The sequence below is a fragment of the Sminthopsis crassicaudata genome, chromosome 2 (genome assembly GCF_048593235.1).
Source record: "Sminthopsis crassicaudata isolate SCR6 chromosome 2, ASM4859323v1, whole genome shotgun sequence".
Lineage (NCBI taxonomy): Eukaryota > Metazoa > Chordata > Mammalia > Dasyuromorphia > Dasyuridae > Sminthopsis > Sminthopsis crassicaudata.
This window is the reverse complement of record NC_133618.1, coordinates 549,145,562-549,165,600: the sequence shown is the minus strand read 5'-3', so window position 1 is coordinate 549,165,600 and position 20,039 is coordinate 549,145,562. Positions and strand designations below refer to the sequence as shown.

The window sequence follows — 20,039 nt, the reverse complement described above, 5'->3', positions numbered from 1 at the left end:
TTAAAGGCCTTCACCAAAGGCAGCAAATAACATTTCCTTTATTGGACCATTGGACACTTAACAACAGTAAACAATGGAATTAGGAGTCTTTCCCTACCCTCAATAAAGTAGACTTGTGCTTTTAAATTAAATTGTATTGTTTTAAATTAATCTATTTTCTTTCCTGCTCAACTTCTCTTCACTACCACTGGAAAACAAAACACACAACCTTTGTAATGAGTAGAAGTCTTCTTAAATCTTTTGAATAAAATTCCATGTCAATAATCTTTGAATTAGAAATCTTCCTTTTATAGCAACTCTTAGTTTCTCAAGCCATCTTTGAGATGCTCTTCAAAATAAATTCCCCTATTCCTGGTTAGTACTCCTTCTCCTCTCTACATAAAAACCTCTTTTCCCTCAAGTTCAGTTCAGCTACCATTTCCACTATGAAATCTTCCTTCCTTTCTCTAAATGAAAATGTTTTCACATATAACCCCTAAATGTTTCCAATTAAACTTTATCCTATTATCTCCTTTGCCCTTCTCACCTCTGCTTTGTACTGTATTTGTCTATAAACATATTATCTTCTTTAATCAATGATGTATTCTTTAAAGGAAGAAATATTTCCTATCTATGTTAGCAACACATATATAGTAGGCATAATAAATATTTATTGAATTGCATTGAATATCTGTTGGGGACACGACAAATGTTTTTCATTTTCTTTTTCTATCTTTGTCTATTTTGTTTGTTTCTTATTTTGTATTTAAGTTTTAAATAATAAATTTTTAAAAAATAAATAAAAACATCCCCATATTTTCTTGAGGGAATTTAAAGAGTTTAGTTCTCAAGATGTAGAAGATATACAATCCTAACCACCATGACTTCTTTGTTATATTGTTTTATCTCCTGATTCTTATTTATAATACCCTATAATCCCATAATTCAAAGAACCTGAATTATAAACATGTTTCTTTGTCCCTTCACATCTATTTTTCATTTGCCTTCAGATACCAACCCATGGCTTTTCAATGAGACCCAGAACCAACCACCTTCTCTCTAAAGTCTCAAGGACCTCTCTCTTGCACAATAATTTGAAATGAAAGAGAGGCCAAGGAAGGGGTCTTTCCCAACATCCCAAGCTACCTACCTAGCCATATTGATATTACTAAGAAGATTTAGCCACAAAAAGGGAAATTATATTCATTCTGATCCTACTTGAGGCTTCATGGTGCAGCTGGACCTGGAATAAAAATATTTGGCTAAAATCCTGCCTCTGAGATGTTCTAGCCATGGGTCAGTCCCTTTACCATTTCAATTGTTAAGCAATTCTCCTCTAGTTACTTACCCAGTAATATACAGGTTCCAATCTAAATTGTAAGTTTTCATATCAACAAAATCACAGGTCCTTGATGTATTAATGAAAAATTATTTTGGTGACAATTTCTTCCATCCCCTCCCAAACTTATTTATTACTAATTTTGGGACAAAGTAACTATAATTATAGGACACCTAGATGACATAGAGGATAGAGTACCAAGCCTAGAGTCAGGAAGACCTGAGTTCAAATGTTGCCTCAGACACTTTTTAGTTGTTTGATCCTGAACAAGTTACTTCATCCTATCTGTCTTGGTTTCCTCATCTATAGAATTAACTGGAGAAGAAAATGGCAAATCACTCTGGTATCTTTGCCAAAAAAAAATAAGAAAAAATAAACCCAAATAGGGTCACAAGGAGTTGGACATGACTGAACAGCAACAACAAAACTAGTTACAGCTCTTGTAATACACATACTCTTGCCTGAAAACTACATAATCACTTATCTGGCTCTCCTTAAATGGTTTTTATCTCATTCTTATTCTTTCGGCCTCCATCCCTTGCTCTTTCTCTATTCTTTCTTTCTTCTCTCCCCCTTCCCTCCCTCCTTCTCTTTCTTTCTCCTTCTCTCTCTCTCTCTCCTCCTTTCCTTCCCTCTCTTTTTTACTCTTTCTCTCTCTTCCTCTCCCTCCCCATCTTCTCCCTTCTCTGTCAATCAGGGTTAAGTGATGTGTCCAGAGTCACACAGCTAGTGAGTGTCAAGTGTCAAGCTGGAAGGGATCTCAGTGACCATGTAGTCCAGCCTCTTTTAGTTTATAGATAAGAAGACTAGGGGTTGGACAGTTTTAGTGACTTGCAAGAAGTCACACAGGTAGTAAACATAAGGGGATTTAAACTCTGTAATAGTAGCAGCAGTATTGTAGGTTACTATGTAGGAATGTGATGCTAATGAACTACATTTTTTCCAGTGAATATCCACATTCTTAATTCACTGAATTCTCAGAAAACCTTTGAGAAAATTCTAAAAGAGGTGATAAATAGAGATTTTTTTCATAATTTCTTTATGAGTATTGTATCTACTAGTAGTATCTACTAGTATTATAGTCAGATTATGGTCTAAATGATATCTAGCTTTTCTCTCTGGTTTGCAAAAAAGAAATGAAAAGCCCACTCTTGTTGTAGCTGAGGGTTGTCACTTGAGTGGAAATATCTTCTTCAGCCTCTTAAGTGATATTAAAACAACAGCCAGTGACAACAAATCATTAGAAAGATAGTGTAAGGTTTTCTTATAGCTTTACTATCTCTTGATGATGTCATTGTGTTTACATCATGGCCTATTTCCCAAATTGAGATGACCCAGTATACAATGTAGCAAGCCACACATATTGGTGTTCTATTGATTTTATTAAATGCAAACATTATTTTCCTCCTAAATTAGGGAATGATTTGGATCATCATAATAATTAGAAAAATTCTCTTTTATTTAAGTTTCAGTTTTGGTGTTTTCATGTGACTAAGTATTATATTTATGTTGCATGGAGATAGTAAAGATTAATGTTTTGATACTCATAAAGAATTTTGACTTCTCCAAGAAAGTGAATATAAATACAAAATAGAAAATCCTTGTCCTTTTTTACTGGTATTCCCCAAAGACAATAGTTACTATGGGAAGTATGGGTATCATTTAGCACTATTTGAGCATTGAGGAGAATTTAGTTCATCAATATCTTGTCCTATATTAGCTGCATAAGTTGTATTTTCTAAAGAATAGAGTGCTCTAGGGACATATTGCTTTTTTCTAAGCACTTTTTAAAATCATCTGTGAAAAGATCTGTAATTTGGCTTTGTTGAAATAACATCTTTTATGAGTTTTATATCTTTTTGAACATTGAAAAAGTTTAAATTTTAGGATTTATAAGTGGAGATATTATGGTGCAGACATTGCTTTTCTGCATACTGCTTATAATTTTTTTTTCATTCTTATGAAAGAGATCATCTGAGCAAATTATGCAGACCTGCTGAGAGTTTCTCAATGACTTGGCTGTACTCTTTGTTGGGTCTTTTTGCCTTTTGGTCCTAATGGCTTAGTGACCACTTTTCAATGCCATAGACAGTGGTGAGTATATCAAAGTCAATGAAATCTATTACCTTCTACAAAATGAAATGGGAGTCCACACCAGCTGTATTTTTCCCCAGGGGGTAGACCAAGAGTTCTGACCTGACTAAACATTAAAGATTTGTTCCCATTTAAAGCAAGAGGCCTTTCCCCCTAGACAAGCAGAAGGTTAATTGATTCCACTTGCTAGTGTAAACTGCACATAAATTACATGTCAGCAGTCATTTTTAGAAAAAGAGGAAGACAAACTGACAGAATGAAAGAATACAACTAGTACAGAAGCTAGGGAGTGATGCAAAAGGGGGCTGGCTGCTTCTTAGAGCTAATCCTGGAATATAAAAAAAAATAGTAGTAGATTTTTTAAAATCCTGTTTTTAGGAATTAGTTATTTTTAGGATTGATTATATTCATGTAGATATACTTCTCAACTATACTGAACATACTCATTTCTTTCACATTCATTTTTACTCTGCTGATTCTTCATGTTCCTGAGGCTTTAGATAGCACTCTTAAGTCAGTAACTTTTTGCTGTGGTCCAAGTCATTGCTAATCTACACTGAAATTATGGGATATTTTTGTGTGTAAATTTTGTTTTTTGGGGGGGCAAATGTTGCTCTTGTGAGGGTCAGCTTCTGTTTTCAGTATTCTTCATGTGACTTTTTAAAAAATCATTATTCTTCAACAATTAGAGACAATACAAGAAGTCTTTGCAACTATTTTGCAAAAAGAAGAGTTACTGGATAGGAAGAGCAGAGGTCAACATTGTTATTGACTTGAATATGATTTGGCCATGATCAAATTCCTTGAGACATAGACATCTTCCCTAAAGATACAGCTAGGGAGTTGTTTTCTCGCTGTCACAAAATATTTATTAAGTTTTCATTAGTCTGGACCATTTTCAGAGACTCATTCCTAATATTCCAATAACATAACTTAATTTTTTTCAATTAAATTATATTTATGCCTGTAGATTGTAAGTGAATTTAGTCCTCAAATAGAGAGAGAACGTAATTATACAGATGCACTTGTTAAGAAAGTCTGCAGATTCTTGGCAATTTCAGAAAATCTGCACTTAAAAATGTACATTGTTCTGCTCTGGGAATGAGAATTTTTAGTGTAGATTTCCTGAGATTGCCAAAAATCTGCAGACTTTCTCCATGACCCAAATATTAGTTTGGCATAAACTTAGAAACATGGAATAATTTTCATGGTTTCTTGTTTTTTTTTTTTTTTTATTAGGAAATTTCCATCATCCCTTGAGTAGGAGAAAACAAGTTTACATGGCAATTTATTCTGTCATTATTGCTATGGCTGACAAAAGTAGCATAACTATGAATAAAATTCCTTCCATTTAATAGCGCAAGAGCATGGCATATTTGTTATTTATGTGACATCTACATTAGAATGTTTATGCCACCATCTTTCCTACTGCTTGTAGCTCTGTGTATGAGCCTCGGTTTTAATTTTTTTTTCAATTTAACTTTGTGACAAATAAATTTATTCTTCATCTTTTGATTAGAAATGTACTTTAATCTAAAATCCTGTATGGTATAATGGAAAGAGCACATGAGCCCCAAATCCAGTCCCAGTTGTGCCGCCAACCAGATGTGTGATCTTGGGCAAACACATAACTTCTCTAAACCTCAGTTTTCTCATCTGAAAAGAAGAGAGCTGGATTAGATGTTTTTATTCCTGTGAGTTCTAGCATTTTATGAAAAGCTCTTTTCCCAAAAGATTTGATATAGTAATGTCACTTTCAGTTTTATGGAGGGCCAAATTAAAATTAAGCCCTTGACTATTGCTTGTTCAAATGTGATAGATGATCATTTCTACTATCTGCCATCTACTGTAATCAACATGGATTAAGCACTATTGCTTAAGTATTGCTAAGCACTATGGCTATTGAGGAACCAAAGTGATGCCTTATTTAGTTTTAAATGGCATCCATCTAATGCACTCCAGACCTTGGCTTAGTGTTTGTTTTGGTAGTCCTGCTTTATTTATAATAATTTATTAAAAAAGAGGTTGTTTGAGTTTTTCTCAAGCCTTAGGTTTGAAAGGAGCTGTGCCAAAAACTAACTAATAATGGTGATGAAGGGCCAGCGAACAGGCTAGAGAGGACATAGAAAAGAAGAGCATTATGAAAAATAATAAGTCTCTCATAGTAGTGATTTTTTTTTTGTGATTTGGAGAAAGACTACTGGGAAGATCTGTGTACCATTGAATATTTATGAATATTGATTCAAATCTTTATAAGCAAATGTAAATCATCTTACTAATTAAAGCCCAAAGAGTAATAAAACTATTTATACCCTTTAAGCACCTATACCTTTATTACGTCTTTTTCCAGATCAGGGAAAAGGGAAAAAAATCTATATGTTCTAAAATATTATTGCAATTCTCTTGTGATAGCAAAGAACTAGAAATTTGAGGGGGTACCCATCATGGGAAGTGACAAACAAGTTGTGTTTTATAACTGTGATGGAATATGACCATGCTGTAATAAATAATCAATAGATTGATTAAAAAAACAAATATGAAAATGAAGCTTGAAATGAAGAATGAGATGAGCAGAACCAAGAGAACACTGGATATAGTAACAGCAATATTATTTGAAGAATAACTATCAACAACTAAGTTATTTTGAGTATTATAAATATTCAAATTAATTACAAAGGAATTATGAAGGAAGATGGTGTCCATTTCCAGAGAAAGTACACATAGTTTTGAGTGTGTGTGTGTGTGTGTGTGTGTGTGTGTGTGTGTGTGTGTGTGTGTGAAGTAATGGTCTTCTCTAATGTAGAATGAGGAGGGAGAAAAGGAAAAAGAGATTTAAGAGAAAAAAGGTTTTTACTAATTGATATTTACCTAATTGCCTCCACTATAGATCAAGACATCAAATGTTTATTATTTGCTTTATACTCCAATATGAAAAAAAAATAAAAACATTCACAAAAGTTGCCAAAAACATAATTAGAGTACTAGAAAAATGTAATAACAGGTTATGGCAACATGACAAGCCCGAACTTGACTAGAGTAAGTCTGCTTTACTGATTATTGCTCTCTGGAATGTTTATTTTCTGTTCATTATTTTGCTTTCTTTTAACAATCAGTTTTTTAGTCTCTGCTCTGTGCTAGGCACTGTGTTTGGCTTGAGGCTGAAATGAAATCATTTATGTAAAGGGCTTTATGAACCTTAAAATGCTATATTAATGTTAGCTTGTGTTGCTGTGATTACTCCTGAGGGCTGAGCCCAGGAAAGGGAGTGTTGATGTGTTTGCAGATAAGGAAGGCTGAGCGGTTTTTGCATTGAAGATGATCACTCAATTCTCCCTAGAGCTAAACCAGCTAGAATAGTTTCCTAATAGAATACCAAGTCCTTGAGGATAGAGACTATTTTGTGTTTGTCTTAGTGTCTGTAACACATAGCAAACATTTAATAAATGCTAATTGAATTAAGTAGTAACTTTATATAACTCTCAGAATCATTGCAAACACAGTATCTCACATATTCTTATAGTGATAAGGACACTCATCTTTTTTTTTTTTACTTGCACTGATGCAAAGTTTTAGTTTAAAGAACAGAAATAAAAATAACCTATTTGATTAAAGTGGCAAGGGACATATAGATAGACAGAAATCTAATTACCTGAGTTGAAATATAACTATGACACTAGGGCTCAATTCACCTCTCCCAATTTCCCCTAGCAGCTCATTATTTGTAGCTGAATTCCCAAAGCCATTTTGAAATCACTTAGGATTTAAAAAATGGGGTTATTTTGGTAACTGAAGGTTACATGGATAAATAATAACAATATATTTGGGTCCACTTTAAAATAGATTTTGCTTATATACATATATTGTATGTAGATACTGCAGCAATATTATCTAGTTTGCAAGAATACCTTAAAATGTGGATCTTCCCAGAAACAAATGTTTCCACCAAGAATTATGCATGTATATGTGTATGTGCATATATACATATATTCCTAATTGTAACCTGTCAATATCTTTAAATAATTATACATGAAAATATGTGTATTTAATTAATATATTAATCAATTAATAATATATAAAGGTGGTTATAATATTTTATTTTATAGTGCTATAGATATATACATGTTAAAAGAGAATCAAAGATTACAGATTCCTTTTAGAGAAGGAGGGAGAAAAAAAGAGGAAAACTCCACCATGCTGAGATTGGGAATCACAGTTGTTATTTCTCATTGAGTAGTAGATTGGTATAGTTAATAGAGTTGGGCTTGGATTTAAGTCCCAACTCAGGTACATACTGACTATATGACACTGGAAAAGTGATTAAACCTCAAAGTGGCTAAAACAATTCTAAAACTATAAATTGCAAAACAAATGCCAGTTTGCTTTGGTAGCAAGTTTCATCATTAGAGGGTTCCTATATCAATTAAGTTATAGGATTGGTTCAAAAACATTAGAATATTTCTTTTAGACAAAAGGAAATAAAGTGAAGTTAGGAATAAGTACAATGAGATAATAAAAATTTGGGAAAAGAAGGATATAAATAATTTTTGGTCTAGAAGTATAAGTGTTCAAAATCCCTAGAATCAGAAGATTGATTCCTTAGCTATTTGAATAGAAACATTAGATGGAATTGAGAATGCAGTACAGAAAGAAAGGGAGAATTGGTCCAATGACTGTCAAAAAAAAAGCTATGTGATCTTCTGGGGTTATAAGGCTCATCACTGATCTTCAGTGATTGTTGTATATTCTCTAACTGGGCCAATGGTTTCCTGAAGAATCAGGAATCATCATGGAAGAGAATCTTGTTTTGATTTGAGAGGTCAGGAATGACCTTGGACTAATGCTTCTTCACACCCTTACCATCCCCTTGGGTGAAAGATTGAAACATAAGAGGATGTGTCAGTGTCACAAATTGAACAAAAACTTTCAAGTGAGCCTATATCATTGGATGTCAATATGCCATTTAGGTGATTTATTTCAGTTATGATTATTAATGAATCTGATTCTCATTGAAATCAAACACATGATGCTTTTGTTTTCTTTCTGTAGGTCACCAGTCTAGACCAGCAAGTAACTGAATCTAGCTTAGGGGATCAAAATACAACTGCTGGTTTCAGTACACAAGGTAAGCTTACCTCAGAGTAGAGTTCTTTGTAATGACACTTGAAGTAATCATGGTTTATAGAGTTTCCAGAAGAAATTTCTTTTATTCGCCCACTTTTTCTTCATTTTAAGGAGACTGAATTAGCCATTTTATTGCTTCCTAAGTTTTGGCTTCTCCTTAACTTTTATCCAGAACTGGTAAGTGGAAAAATTAAATAATTGGTAGATTCAGAAGCATTCCTTTTATGACATCTCTGGTCTAATGAATGCACTTCTGCTTTGCAGCATGGGAGATTAGGCCTTCCAGCTTGGTTCCTGCTTCCAAAAAAAAAAAAAAAAAAAAATTCAATACCCATCATTACCCTGTGATGACGCTAGGGAATCTTGGCCCCATCTTTGCTGTTTAGCACCATAATGATCCCTGTAGTGAAGTGTTTACCACTGAAGGTTGAAGGAATATCACTGACATAAATAGCTACAAAAATTTCATTTGTGGGTGAAGCATATTTGCTGTATCTCATTCTATCAAGCAAGCCACAAATATTTATTAGGCACTGCTGTAGGCACTAACTCTAAAAAGTCAAAAGTGAAATAGTCCCTACCAAAAAAAGAAAGAAAGGGAGAGAGAGGAAGGAAGGAGAAAGAGGAAGGAAGGAAGGAGAGAGAGAGAGGGAGGGAGGGAGGGAGGGAGGAAAGAAGGAAGGAAGGAAGGAAGGAAGGAAGGAAGGAAGGAAGGAAGGAAGGAAGAAAGGAAGGAAGGAAGGAAGGAAGGAAGGAAGGAAAGAGGGAAGGAAGAAAGGAAAGAAGGAAAGAGGGAAGGAAGAAAGGATGGATCCAAGGGTACTTCTATTTCAATGGGGAGTTACAATGAATAATCTTTATGGCATGTATTCCCCCCAAATATACAATAATAGAAAGAATGGGGGAATTAGGAAAAGTCTGTTTATAGAGAAAATGGTACTTGAGCAGATGCTCAAGGAGAGCCAGGGTTTCCTTAAGAGATGAAGGTGAAAAAAGGGGATGGGAGTGGGAAGGGCGCTTTCAGGAAATAGAGTATAACAATCTCAATTTTGCCCTTCAATTTTACCAGCAATTCTAAGCAGAAAAATATTTTTAAAATACAACATAAAAATCTACCTAAACCTATTCAACAATTTATAGACATGTTCTCAAAAAATGGAAAATATTTAAGATACTATTAAGTGTTCAAAATTCTGTTTCCCAAAATGCTTATTGATTTGAAATAACAATTTCAGATTTGGCGAGTGGATTTTGCTTGTGTTTTGCTAATGGAAATGGAACTGCTGGATTGAATGAAAACAATTTTTGAGCCAAGTCACATTCTGTAAACAGATTATATAGTAAAGGATGATATGGTTCCCTATAATTCCACTTCTCAAAAGAAATAAATTATTAGCTGTGTGCTCATCCTAAAAATGTATAATCAAAAGGACACAGCAAAGATTTGAATAATTCATCTTTCAAAAAACTTTTTTGTGGTTTAGGTATTTGTAGGGTTTGCATTAACATAATACATATATAGTTACCAGAGAACTAATTTTAGTTAGATCAAAATGAAACTGAACCTAACTCTACATGTATTTTCATGTACTAAGAACTTACTGAACTCAATTTCTCATTTCCCTTACATTACTGTTACTTGAGAGGGTGAAGGAAGGTGTTTCCTTTTCTCTAGTGATTATCAGAAGTAGCTGTTAGCTAGAATACTTTTGACCTTCCTTTTCAAATTACCTTTCAAGATGGTATGGTTTATATTCTTTTCATAGACAATATGATAAATCTGTTTTTCTGATGTGTGAAATCCTGCATAGAATGTCATTATTTTGTTGTGCTTATTACTATTATCCCTTGCCCTCAAAAAATGGGAAATCTAAAAACTAAAAATAAAAAGCACAAGTCCTTTTTCTTGCAATCCTAAAATGTCAATGTCTATAGTTAAAAAATAAAATTGTAGGGAGAGAAGAATATTTCTTAGGGTTTTCATTCATTCAGTTTAATTTATTTATACATTCAGCAAGGTTTTATTATTTGCTAACATAATTCTGTGCTAGCCATTGTGGAGGATAGAGAATTGCATATGATATATTCCTTGCCCTCTATTAGAAAAAATAAATTATTTACACAAATTAGGTATAAATGAGGCAGAATGGGATGAGTATCACAAGAAAAGTACAAAAAAAATTCAGAAGAGGAAGAAATTTCTGCTTGATGTTCTTGCCAATATCAGTAATGCTTCATCCATGTTTCCGTTGGAAAAGTTTTACTATTTAATTTCCTTGTAACATTAGATGAGTCAATCTTCCTAGCTGGGACTCAGTTTATTTTTCTGTAAAATGAGAATATTTGATTTTACAATGTTTATTGTCCCTTCTAACTCAAAAATTGTGATCCTGCATTTATAATTTTATTTAATTTAATAAGTTTATTCAATATATATTTAAGTACTTAGTATGTGACAACAAAAATAATCAACAAATAATTTTGCATTAAGTGCTTATACTATGCTCAGCTTGATGCTAAGTACTAAGGTTATAGAGACCAAAATAATGAAACAATTATTTCTCTAAGAAGTGGCTTTCTATTGGGGGAGGTATAAGAAGAGAGGGAATATATAAATAGAGAAGTTCAAAAATAAGTACAGGGTTGTTACTAGAAGTTAAAGGAATCAGAGAAATCCAATTTGACTTGAACTAAAAAGTATAGGAAACACAGTAATATGTAATAAGTCTGGGAAGATATGTTGGGCCCAAGTTACAAATGGATTTAAAAACAAAGTGGAGGAGTCACTTCTTTTCCCTAAAGGCAATAAGGAATTTGGTATTTGCTAATTAGAAAAATTATCTGCTCAGATCTATATAAAGAAAATCACTTTTCTATGTGGAGGATAGATTGTAATGGAGAGTAACCTGTAGCAGGAAGGCCAAAGAGGAAGGCATTTCTCCAGGTAAGAAGTGAAGAAGAGCTGAACTAAGGTAGCGGGTGCATGAGTAGAAACAACAGAATAAAGGGAAGGCTGTGAAAGTAGAAGCAAGCGGTAAGATTTGCCAACATTGGTTATGTAAGGTAAGAAAGAATTGAAAACCATGATACCCATAAAGATGTTAGTATATTCTACAGAAAAGATGAGTCAAGAAAGGACACTGAGAACTGATCGATCCAGGCAGGTTGGGGGTTGGGGAGTGGGTAGCAGGATTGAGAGATTGTTTGTTTTTAAGAGATGGAAGTTTGGGGGTGCCAGTGAAGATTGAATCAGTGTAAAAATATAAAGGGAAAAGGATATAAGTGATTTCATTCAACATAGAAACAAAGTTTTAGAGGAAGCTTAAGGGGAAAGATCTATGAGGAGAGAGGAGGAAATCCTAGACACAGAGAAAATTTAAGACATTGTACAAAAGCTTTTAAATTTAATATAATCAAAATTATCTATTTTTCATTTCATAATGCTCTCCTTTTTTGCTCATGAAATCTTTCCTATTTCTTGCTCCTCTAATTTGTTTATGGTGTCATCTTTTATGTCTAAATCATGTGCCTATTTTGACCTTATCTTGGTATTGGATATTGGATATTAGTCTATACTTAGGAAACAAAACTATTGTTTTCCAGTTTTTCCAGAAGTTTTTGTCAAATAGTGAGTTCTTATCCCCGAAGCCGAATCTTTGGGTCTATCAAATACTAAGTCACTATGATCATTAACTAACTGTGTCTTGTGTCTCAAATCTATTCCACTGATCCATTATTCTATTTCTTAGCCAGTACCAGTTAATTTTGATAATTACTGTTTTGTAATATAGTTTGAGATCTGGTATTACTAGATCAACTTCCTTTATATTTTTTTCTTTAATTCCCTTGATATTTTTGACCTTTTGTTCTTCCAATTGAATTTTATTGTTATTTTTTCTAGTTCTACCAGATAGTTTCTTTGGTACTTTGGTTTGGCACAAGTATATAAGTTTAGGCAAAATTGTCATTTTTATTCTACCCATTAGAAGTTGATTTTTTTCCAGTTGTTTAGATTTGACTTTGTTTTGCATGAAAAGTGTTTTGTAATTGTGTCCATACAGTTACTCAGTTTGTTTTGACAGGTGGACTCCTTTATATTTTTTACACTTATTTTAAAATGAATTTTTCTTTATATCTCTTGCTTCTAGGCTTTGTTGCATATAAAGAAACATTGATGATTTTATATTGTGACTTTACTTTATATTCCTGAAACTTTACTAAAAATGTTAGTTAGTTCAAGTAATTTTTAATTGATGCTCTAGAATCCTGTAACTCATGTTATCTACAAAGAGTGAGTTATGTTTCCCCATTGCCTGTTCTAATTTCTTCAATTTCTTTTTCTTTCTTATTTCTATAACTACATAAAATAATTAATTATAAAATTAAATTTGTATTTATATATTTTATTTATAAATTCATAAAATTTAATTTTACTTTAAAATGTAAATAAATAATGGTGGTGATAATGGGCATCTCTGCTTCATTTCTGATTTTATTGAGGCTTCCAACTTTTGTCTATTACAGATAATGATTGTTCATGATTTTAGATAGATTCTGCTCATAATTTTAAGAAACACTTCTGTTAATCTTATGTTCACTAGATTTTTAAAAATAGGAATGGCTGTATTTTATCAAAAGCCTTTTCAGCATCTATTGAGATCATCATGATTTCTATGCACTTTATTATTGATATGATCATTTATATTGCTAATTTTCTTGATATTGAACCAATTTTGCATTACTTATATAAATCCCACCTGATCACAATGTATAATCTTTGTGATATACTGCTGTAATCTCCTTGTTAGTATTTTGTTCACAATTTTTGCATCAATATTCATTGGGGAAATTAAATGCATTAACCTCTTGCCAAACACTTATTCAACCTTGTTCAAAGAGAACTTCAGTAGTGTTATGTTTGCTGTAATCCTTTTATTTAATAGGTAAATCCAGTTTTCTTTAAAAAGACTTGTTTCCAGAAAAGATATTGAAGCATTTTTCTATTTTTCTCTTTGAAAACTATTGTCTCCCAATCCACACTCTCCCCATTCAAGCACCAAAAATGTGGTCATTGGAACCACAGAGATGTGTGATGCTTACCTAGATATTTTAAAGGTATTTTTGTACTATAATTCTATGACATCCTACATATTAGGGCCTCAAAGGATAATAAAATCTCCATTAAAAGTATTAAAAGCTTTAAACATCACACAGGAGAAAAAGAAAGCTGGCACTTTTAAACTTCAGAGTTTTAAGTAAGGCAAATAGATACAAATAGATATAGATAAAGGTGATACTACTATTAGTTTTCCTAGAATTTGTGTTTCGATGTTCCATCTCTCCTCTGTCACTTAAAACAATGTTAAATCTTTTTTTTTTCTTCTTTTTTCTTTTTTTCTTTTAACAATCTTCTCTTGTAGTTTCCGTTGATAGTACTTCTCTTTTGGTGTCTGAAGTTGCTGACATTCCCGATCATAGCTACTCCTCTGAGGACCTTTGTTCTTTGGAAGTTCAAAGCTCTCTCCGTTCTGCAGACTTTTCTCCATACAGTACAATCCTTAAAGCGGCCACGGACAGTAGCTGTACCAGCTTGGATCGCAGTGTGCGCTGCAGATTCCACAGGACTCACTCACCATGTTCCCCCATGGAAGCTAGAGGCTGCCAGCATAGAGCCTCTCTAAACAGATCTCACATCCAGGACTATGAGAGTTCTCCTCAGAGATCTCCAGACTGTTCTTCTGAGAATTGCAGCTTTTCAGAGTCCCAGGATTCTGTGCGGGAGAATCAATCACAGCCACAGTTAAAACAAATGAAAATGTGTTGTGGGAGCTTTAGCCAGTCTTCTGCAAGTCATTCCCAGCCTTCTCTCTGTTCAGTTCCTGCACATACTTCATTACATCATGGCTGCCCAGAGAGAGCTGTCCCAGCAAAACGTGTAAGGAAAAAACGAATTTCAAATATTGTCCGATCTACCAGTGATCCTATTTCATGTTCATCCAGCACAGAAGGTAAATTCCTTCAAAAATAATGGTGAGCCAGGGTACCCCTGATCATCCCAAAGTTAATTGTATTGGTTGTTACACCAAAATATGTAATAATTCATTCACATGGATTTTTAGTTCATTCTATATTTTATGCATTTCAATCTCTTTAATGGAACTTTAAAAGTGTGGGACAAAGCAAATGTGAGGAAATATATACATGAAGTTAATAATGGGATAATGATAACTGCTCTGAATTATAATGACTTTTCACAATGAGCATAAAGGGATACATAGTAAGATACAACCTTTCAGATCATGTAATCAAAGGGCATCCTTTTGATTTGTTTCATTAGAGAAGTACACAGGCAAGTATAATACAAATTTGAAAATAATGCATTGTATAAGCAAATAATAAAGTGTTAAGAGAATAGATTAATTTAAAATTTATAATAAGAAAATGAGAGATGTTAACCAAAATACAAACCTAAAAGAGACTGGGATCAGGGATGGTTACATTGAGAGAAAGGTTATATATTGTTGTAGAAGGAGCACAAGACCAATACTGCACACACATGGGTAAATCATCTCCTCATTCCTGATCTGGAAAATGGGAATTATACTAGAGTTCATGGTTTTTTAGTAGCTCCAATTGTCTGAGTTCTCCCTATATCTCAAAGTGTTTGTGCAGGTCTGGCACAGGAGTGTGTTGTGTGTATGCATATTATAAAAACTAAATGTAAATAATTTGCGATTATTTATTGCTTCATATGACTCATACCCATGTTATCTTCCAGTTTATATAAAACTGAGTTATCCAAGTTGATTCCTGGAAGCTTGCAATGAGATTTCATTGGTGGGAACCTTTCTACTAAAAGTTAGATTTGATACAGCTACTCATATATGTAGTTGATATTGATTTTATTTTAATTTTTGAAATATCTCCTTTTCTCACTTCTTTCCTCCCCACCCCACAGCAGAGAAAGCCATCATTTAAAATACATACACATGTTTATATATAAAACCATACAAGGCACATTCCTATTTATCAGTTCTTTTTCTGGAGGTAGATAACATCTTCCTTCATAGATCTTTTGTAGCTTTTTGAATATTTTCTGTATTTAGAATAGTTTAGTCATTCACTGGTTTGGGGTTTTATTGGCTTTTTTTTTTTTTTTTTTCTCCTATCATGCAGTATGTCATATGGGGGGAAATTAAGTCAATGTACCTAAGTATATGAAGGGTTGACTATACAGCAATATTTTTTTTATTTGTATTGCTTATCTTAAATACACAGTTTAATAGTCTTCATTAACTTGTTTTACCATCAATAATTTATTTCTTAGACTTCAAAGTATTTTTTTGTTACTTTCTCAACAAGAGATCCTGGGTATTAATGGCAGCACAGTATAGATAATATTAACTTGAGTTTAGGGCTGCAAATGATTGTCTCTGAAATCCTTCATGTGTATACAGTTGTTGATATTGCTGCTTTATCTTTTTGCTTTTATATTACAGATACACCTAGTAACTGTCCTAATTTTAAAAAAAAAGGATTTTTTTCATAATGTATGTATAAAAGGAAGGCTATTTGTGCCTCCTCTCTCTGCCTCCCTGCCCAACTGTAGATTACCTACTGCTTACTGGAAAAAAAAAATCTTTTAATATATAAATTATTTAGAAGCAAGTAAGATATCTTCAGAACTACATTAACAGAGAAAGGAAGTATATACTGCAACAGTCAAATCTCTTTGTCACATTGTCATGGCCCAAATAAATTATAACACTTCTTAAAGTATCTAACTTGCACCTTTGTGTAATTTTACATGTTGGAATAATGTGACTTTAGCAAAGTGATAGTTCCCATAAAATATCTGAGTTTCACTGGAGAAACATATGCCAAAATTCTCAACCATCAAGTCAACTACCACCAAGGTCTCTCTTGTCCTAACTTTTCTGAGTTGTAGTGAGGATCTTGTAGGTTTTTCTTTTTCTTTTTCTTTTTTTTTTTTTTTTCATTTCTCAATATAATTACCTATTCTACCAAAGAGGGTTAGAGTAGATTTTCATTATAAACTGTACCCTGAAAAGGGTAAGAGGAGGGCATATTTTTAATCTATGTAGAAGTTCAAAATAGATTTTTTTTTTGTCTTTGAAAGACCAATAAATCCTTCCTCTGACATATGGTAAATTTGTTCCTTATTTATTTTCATGAATCTAAGATTGAGGGAATGATGGGAAACTACCACAAGTTTTTTAGTAATTGTTTTGTGCAATCAGTGGGATGATCAGAACTTGAAATATAAACATTATTAATGAGAATAAGTCATGTGAATTGTTTCTTTATCAGCCACATGACTATTAAAAAGAGAAAATTATCCTGACACAGATCAGTTTTCTTTTCAATTTATTGTTTCTCTCTGTTGAAGTGAGTACCTTGAGGCTTCCTGGAAAAAACCCACCAGTGTAGATCAAGTGTTTAATAAAAGAAATCTACTGGAGATTGTATCAAATTATTTTTTTATGTCAAAGTAAAGAAAATAACCATTAACTTGGGGTGTTTGAAAAGCTGAAGGATTTTAGTGGTGTGTTTTTTTTTTCCTATCTGTGGATCTATTTCTTATTTTAAAGGGATAGGCTAATTGTTTCCTTTAACTTGTTTTATTATTTACAATTGATTCCTTAGACTGGGAAGGAAAAGTCCTTCTGTTTTCTTAATGCAATATGATTAATTAAATATTATCTTTGGTTAAAGGAGATACCTCTTCCTACACACCTCTATATAGCCAGCATCGTGAAGTAGGAATATCTCAGTCGGATTTAGAGACAGGTGAGGTACTGATTTCTAATCATCTGTGCATGGATACATAACTTTTTTATTAGCCTATCAATAGAATAGATGATGGTATAGGTTGAAGAGAGTTGTTTTACATGTTGTTGTTTTCATATTTGGTGACTGAGTAAAGTATATTTACTAAATTCATTGTCTCATGTTACAAGGTATAATTTACAAATATATATATATATTTCTATATGTATACACACACAATATCTACATTTCTCTTCCCTTTTCTCTCAATAGAATGTATCAGAGAGCATAATTAACTTCAGCCCTGCATATGCCTACTGATTTCAGTATGAGCTCTCCCTTTGTGAGGCATCTTCTTGGTTCTAGTGGTGGTGGTGATTTCTGTGCTTCCTCCTTCATTTTTAATCTCCCATTGGTTTTAAGCTGAAGTGCTTCAGACTACCCATTCCTTTTTTTTTTTTTTTTCTTCTTTTCATTTCTTAATTCTTAGTCTAGTAATGATGGGGAGGGAATCAAAATTTAATATAGTACTAGTTGATTTAGTTGACTTACCTAAGTTTACGGAAGATTAACTTAGTTTACCCAGAATTCATCTTGACAATTAAGGAAATTGAATGTCCACTATTGTTTATTATTTGTGTTGTGGATACTTGAGTATTCACATTAATGTTTTTTGAACTATCTTCAACACTATTTTTTTTTTAATCCAAGGAAAGGGGGAAATGTCTTTCAAATTAAAAAAACAAAAGCAAAACCAAAAAATTTTACTGTAGTAGTCAGGAGAAACTAGCCCCTATACTAATTATATGACCTTGTGCAACATTACTCTGAATCTCACTTTACTGATTAATCAAATAATGATTATGTATTAAACTATTTTTAAGTTCCCTTCCACCTTTAGGAACCTATGACTGCTAAATTTTCATAAGACTAGAAGTAGGGAACATCTAGGTGGTACAGTAGATAGAAGACTGGCCTTGGAGGAAGGAGGATATAAATTCAAATCTGTACTCAGATACTTATTAGCTATGTGATTCTGGGCATGTCACTTAAACCCAATTACCTTGCCAAAAAAAAAAAAAAAAAAGGGGTAGATGGATTTGTTACTAACAAGAAAGGGGGAAGCAATCTGCCTTTAATACTGTAGATATCCTAAAGAAAAATATCTTTCTAATGCCTTTTTTTCATGTTCTGAGTATGTATGTCTCCTCCCCCTGTGGCCTTCCATTCTCCTGTATTTCAGTAGAGATTTGTCCTGTCTCTAAAGCCCATAGGCTTCTTAGAAAGCTTTCTCCCAAGCATGTTTATGTTTGCTTTTCTTTGATTTTGACAGCTTTAGTTTTTTTTTTTTTTCAAAGTTGTATTTTTCCCCTTTATTTTTAGTTTCCATTTCTAGCTCTCACATGGCTGCTTCTGCTTATCAGGACCATTTTTTGCCAGCTGGAAAACAAAGACATACCAGGAAAGTTGACCAACATTTAAAGCCAAAGGTCTTACGGACCATCTCAAAAGAGCAGCCACCCTCTTTAGTGGATCTTAAGGCCTATAAAGACACAAAAATTTTGGTGGCTAAATTTTTGGAACATTCAAACTGTAATCTCCCTCCAGAAGTACAGCATGTGGTGAACACTATCCGGTCAGTCATCAAATCTGATGAACGACACATGGAAGAAGCCATCTTCAGTGCCAACATTATAGACCAGGTATGAGTGTCTCAAGGTCCTGCCACAGTTTTTGACAATTGTTCCTCAGTGATCCCAAGTTTCTAAACATATGGGACAGAGTTGGCAGGAAACAATTTTAGAAAGGAGCTAAATGAATTCTGTTTGATTTAGAAATGTTCTTCCTCCAGGCCCCAGCTCAGTATATTCTATTCTACTAGGGATTTAATAAATATTTGTTGGATTGACATTAGTTGAATTGAATAGAAAAGGAGACTATTATGTCTTGGGAAAGCAGAATTCATTTGTGTTTTTGTGGCCTTAGCTGGAAGCATTATTGGCATCTAGTCTAACCCATAGGTTCCTTGTATTCATTGACTTATATTTCCTGCCTCTTCTCCTCCCTAACACACACACACCAGAAATCACTGCCTAGTATATGCAGCTGTCTCTTGCTTTCATCATAATTTTATAAACTGCACCTCTTTATTTATTATAATTTTCATATCTACAGTACAATATTTGGCGTTCTTAATTATTATTTTTGAGACACTACAAGATCCTAAAAACATTTCAGAATAATTTAAGAAATAAGTCTTAAATAATATTCAGTATAGGTGTGGTCTATTGTTGAGTATATTCAATGAGACTTAGGCAATGATATTAGTTATTGTATGTGGTTTATGGAATTCATCTATTATGTAAGAATCACCTCTTTCTAACACTATTAAAATTAATCATTATATAAGATATGGGGAATAGACAAGAAGGAAAGGAAACAAGCATTTATTAAGTACTTGCATTATATGTGTTAAGCACTTTATAAACATTACCTCTTTTGATCCTTACAATCTGTTTGTTGGAAAATAGATGCTATTATTATCCCTATTTTATAGTTGTGGAAACTGAGGTAGATATAGATTAAGCAACTTGCCCAGAATTACACAACTGGGAAACATTAGGGGCCAAATTTGGACTCTAGTCTTCCTGATTCCAGACCCAGTATTTTATCCATTTGTCTACGCAGCTTGTGGATGGGGGAATCTCGAACTCAA

The 20,039-nt window shown here is 33.1% G+C and overlaps 1 protein-coding gene across 2 annotated transcripts in view; it reads left to right on the top strand.

The window, feature by feature from the left end:
• Window positions 1–20,039, top strand: part of ENTREP2 (endosomal transmembrane epsin interactor 2) — a 607,119-nt gene that overhangs the window by 580,575 nt on the left and 6,505 nt on the right. Inside the window, exons 8-11 of one of the 2 annotated variants that reach the window (XM_074294983.1) lie at window positions 8,459–8,534; window positions 13,954–14,541; window positions 17,270–17,344; window positions 18,932–19,026. In XM_074294983.1, coding sequence (XP_074151084.1) covers window positions 8,459–8,534; window positions 13,954–14,541; window positions 17,270–17,344; window positions 18,932–19,026 — 834 coding nt within the window. Of the gene's footprint in view, window positions 1–8,458; window positions 8,535–13,953; window positions 14,542–17,269; window positions 17,345–18,706; window positions 19,027–20,039 lie in introns of both variants that reach the window. The other variant, XM_074294982.1, reaches the window with a different exon arrangement.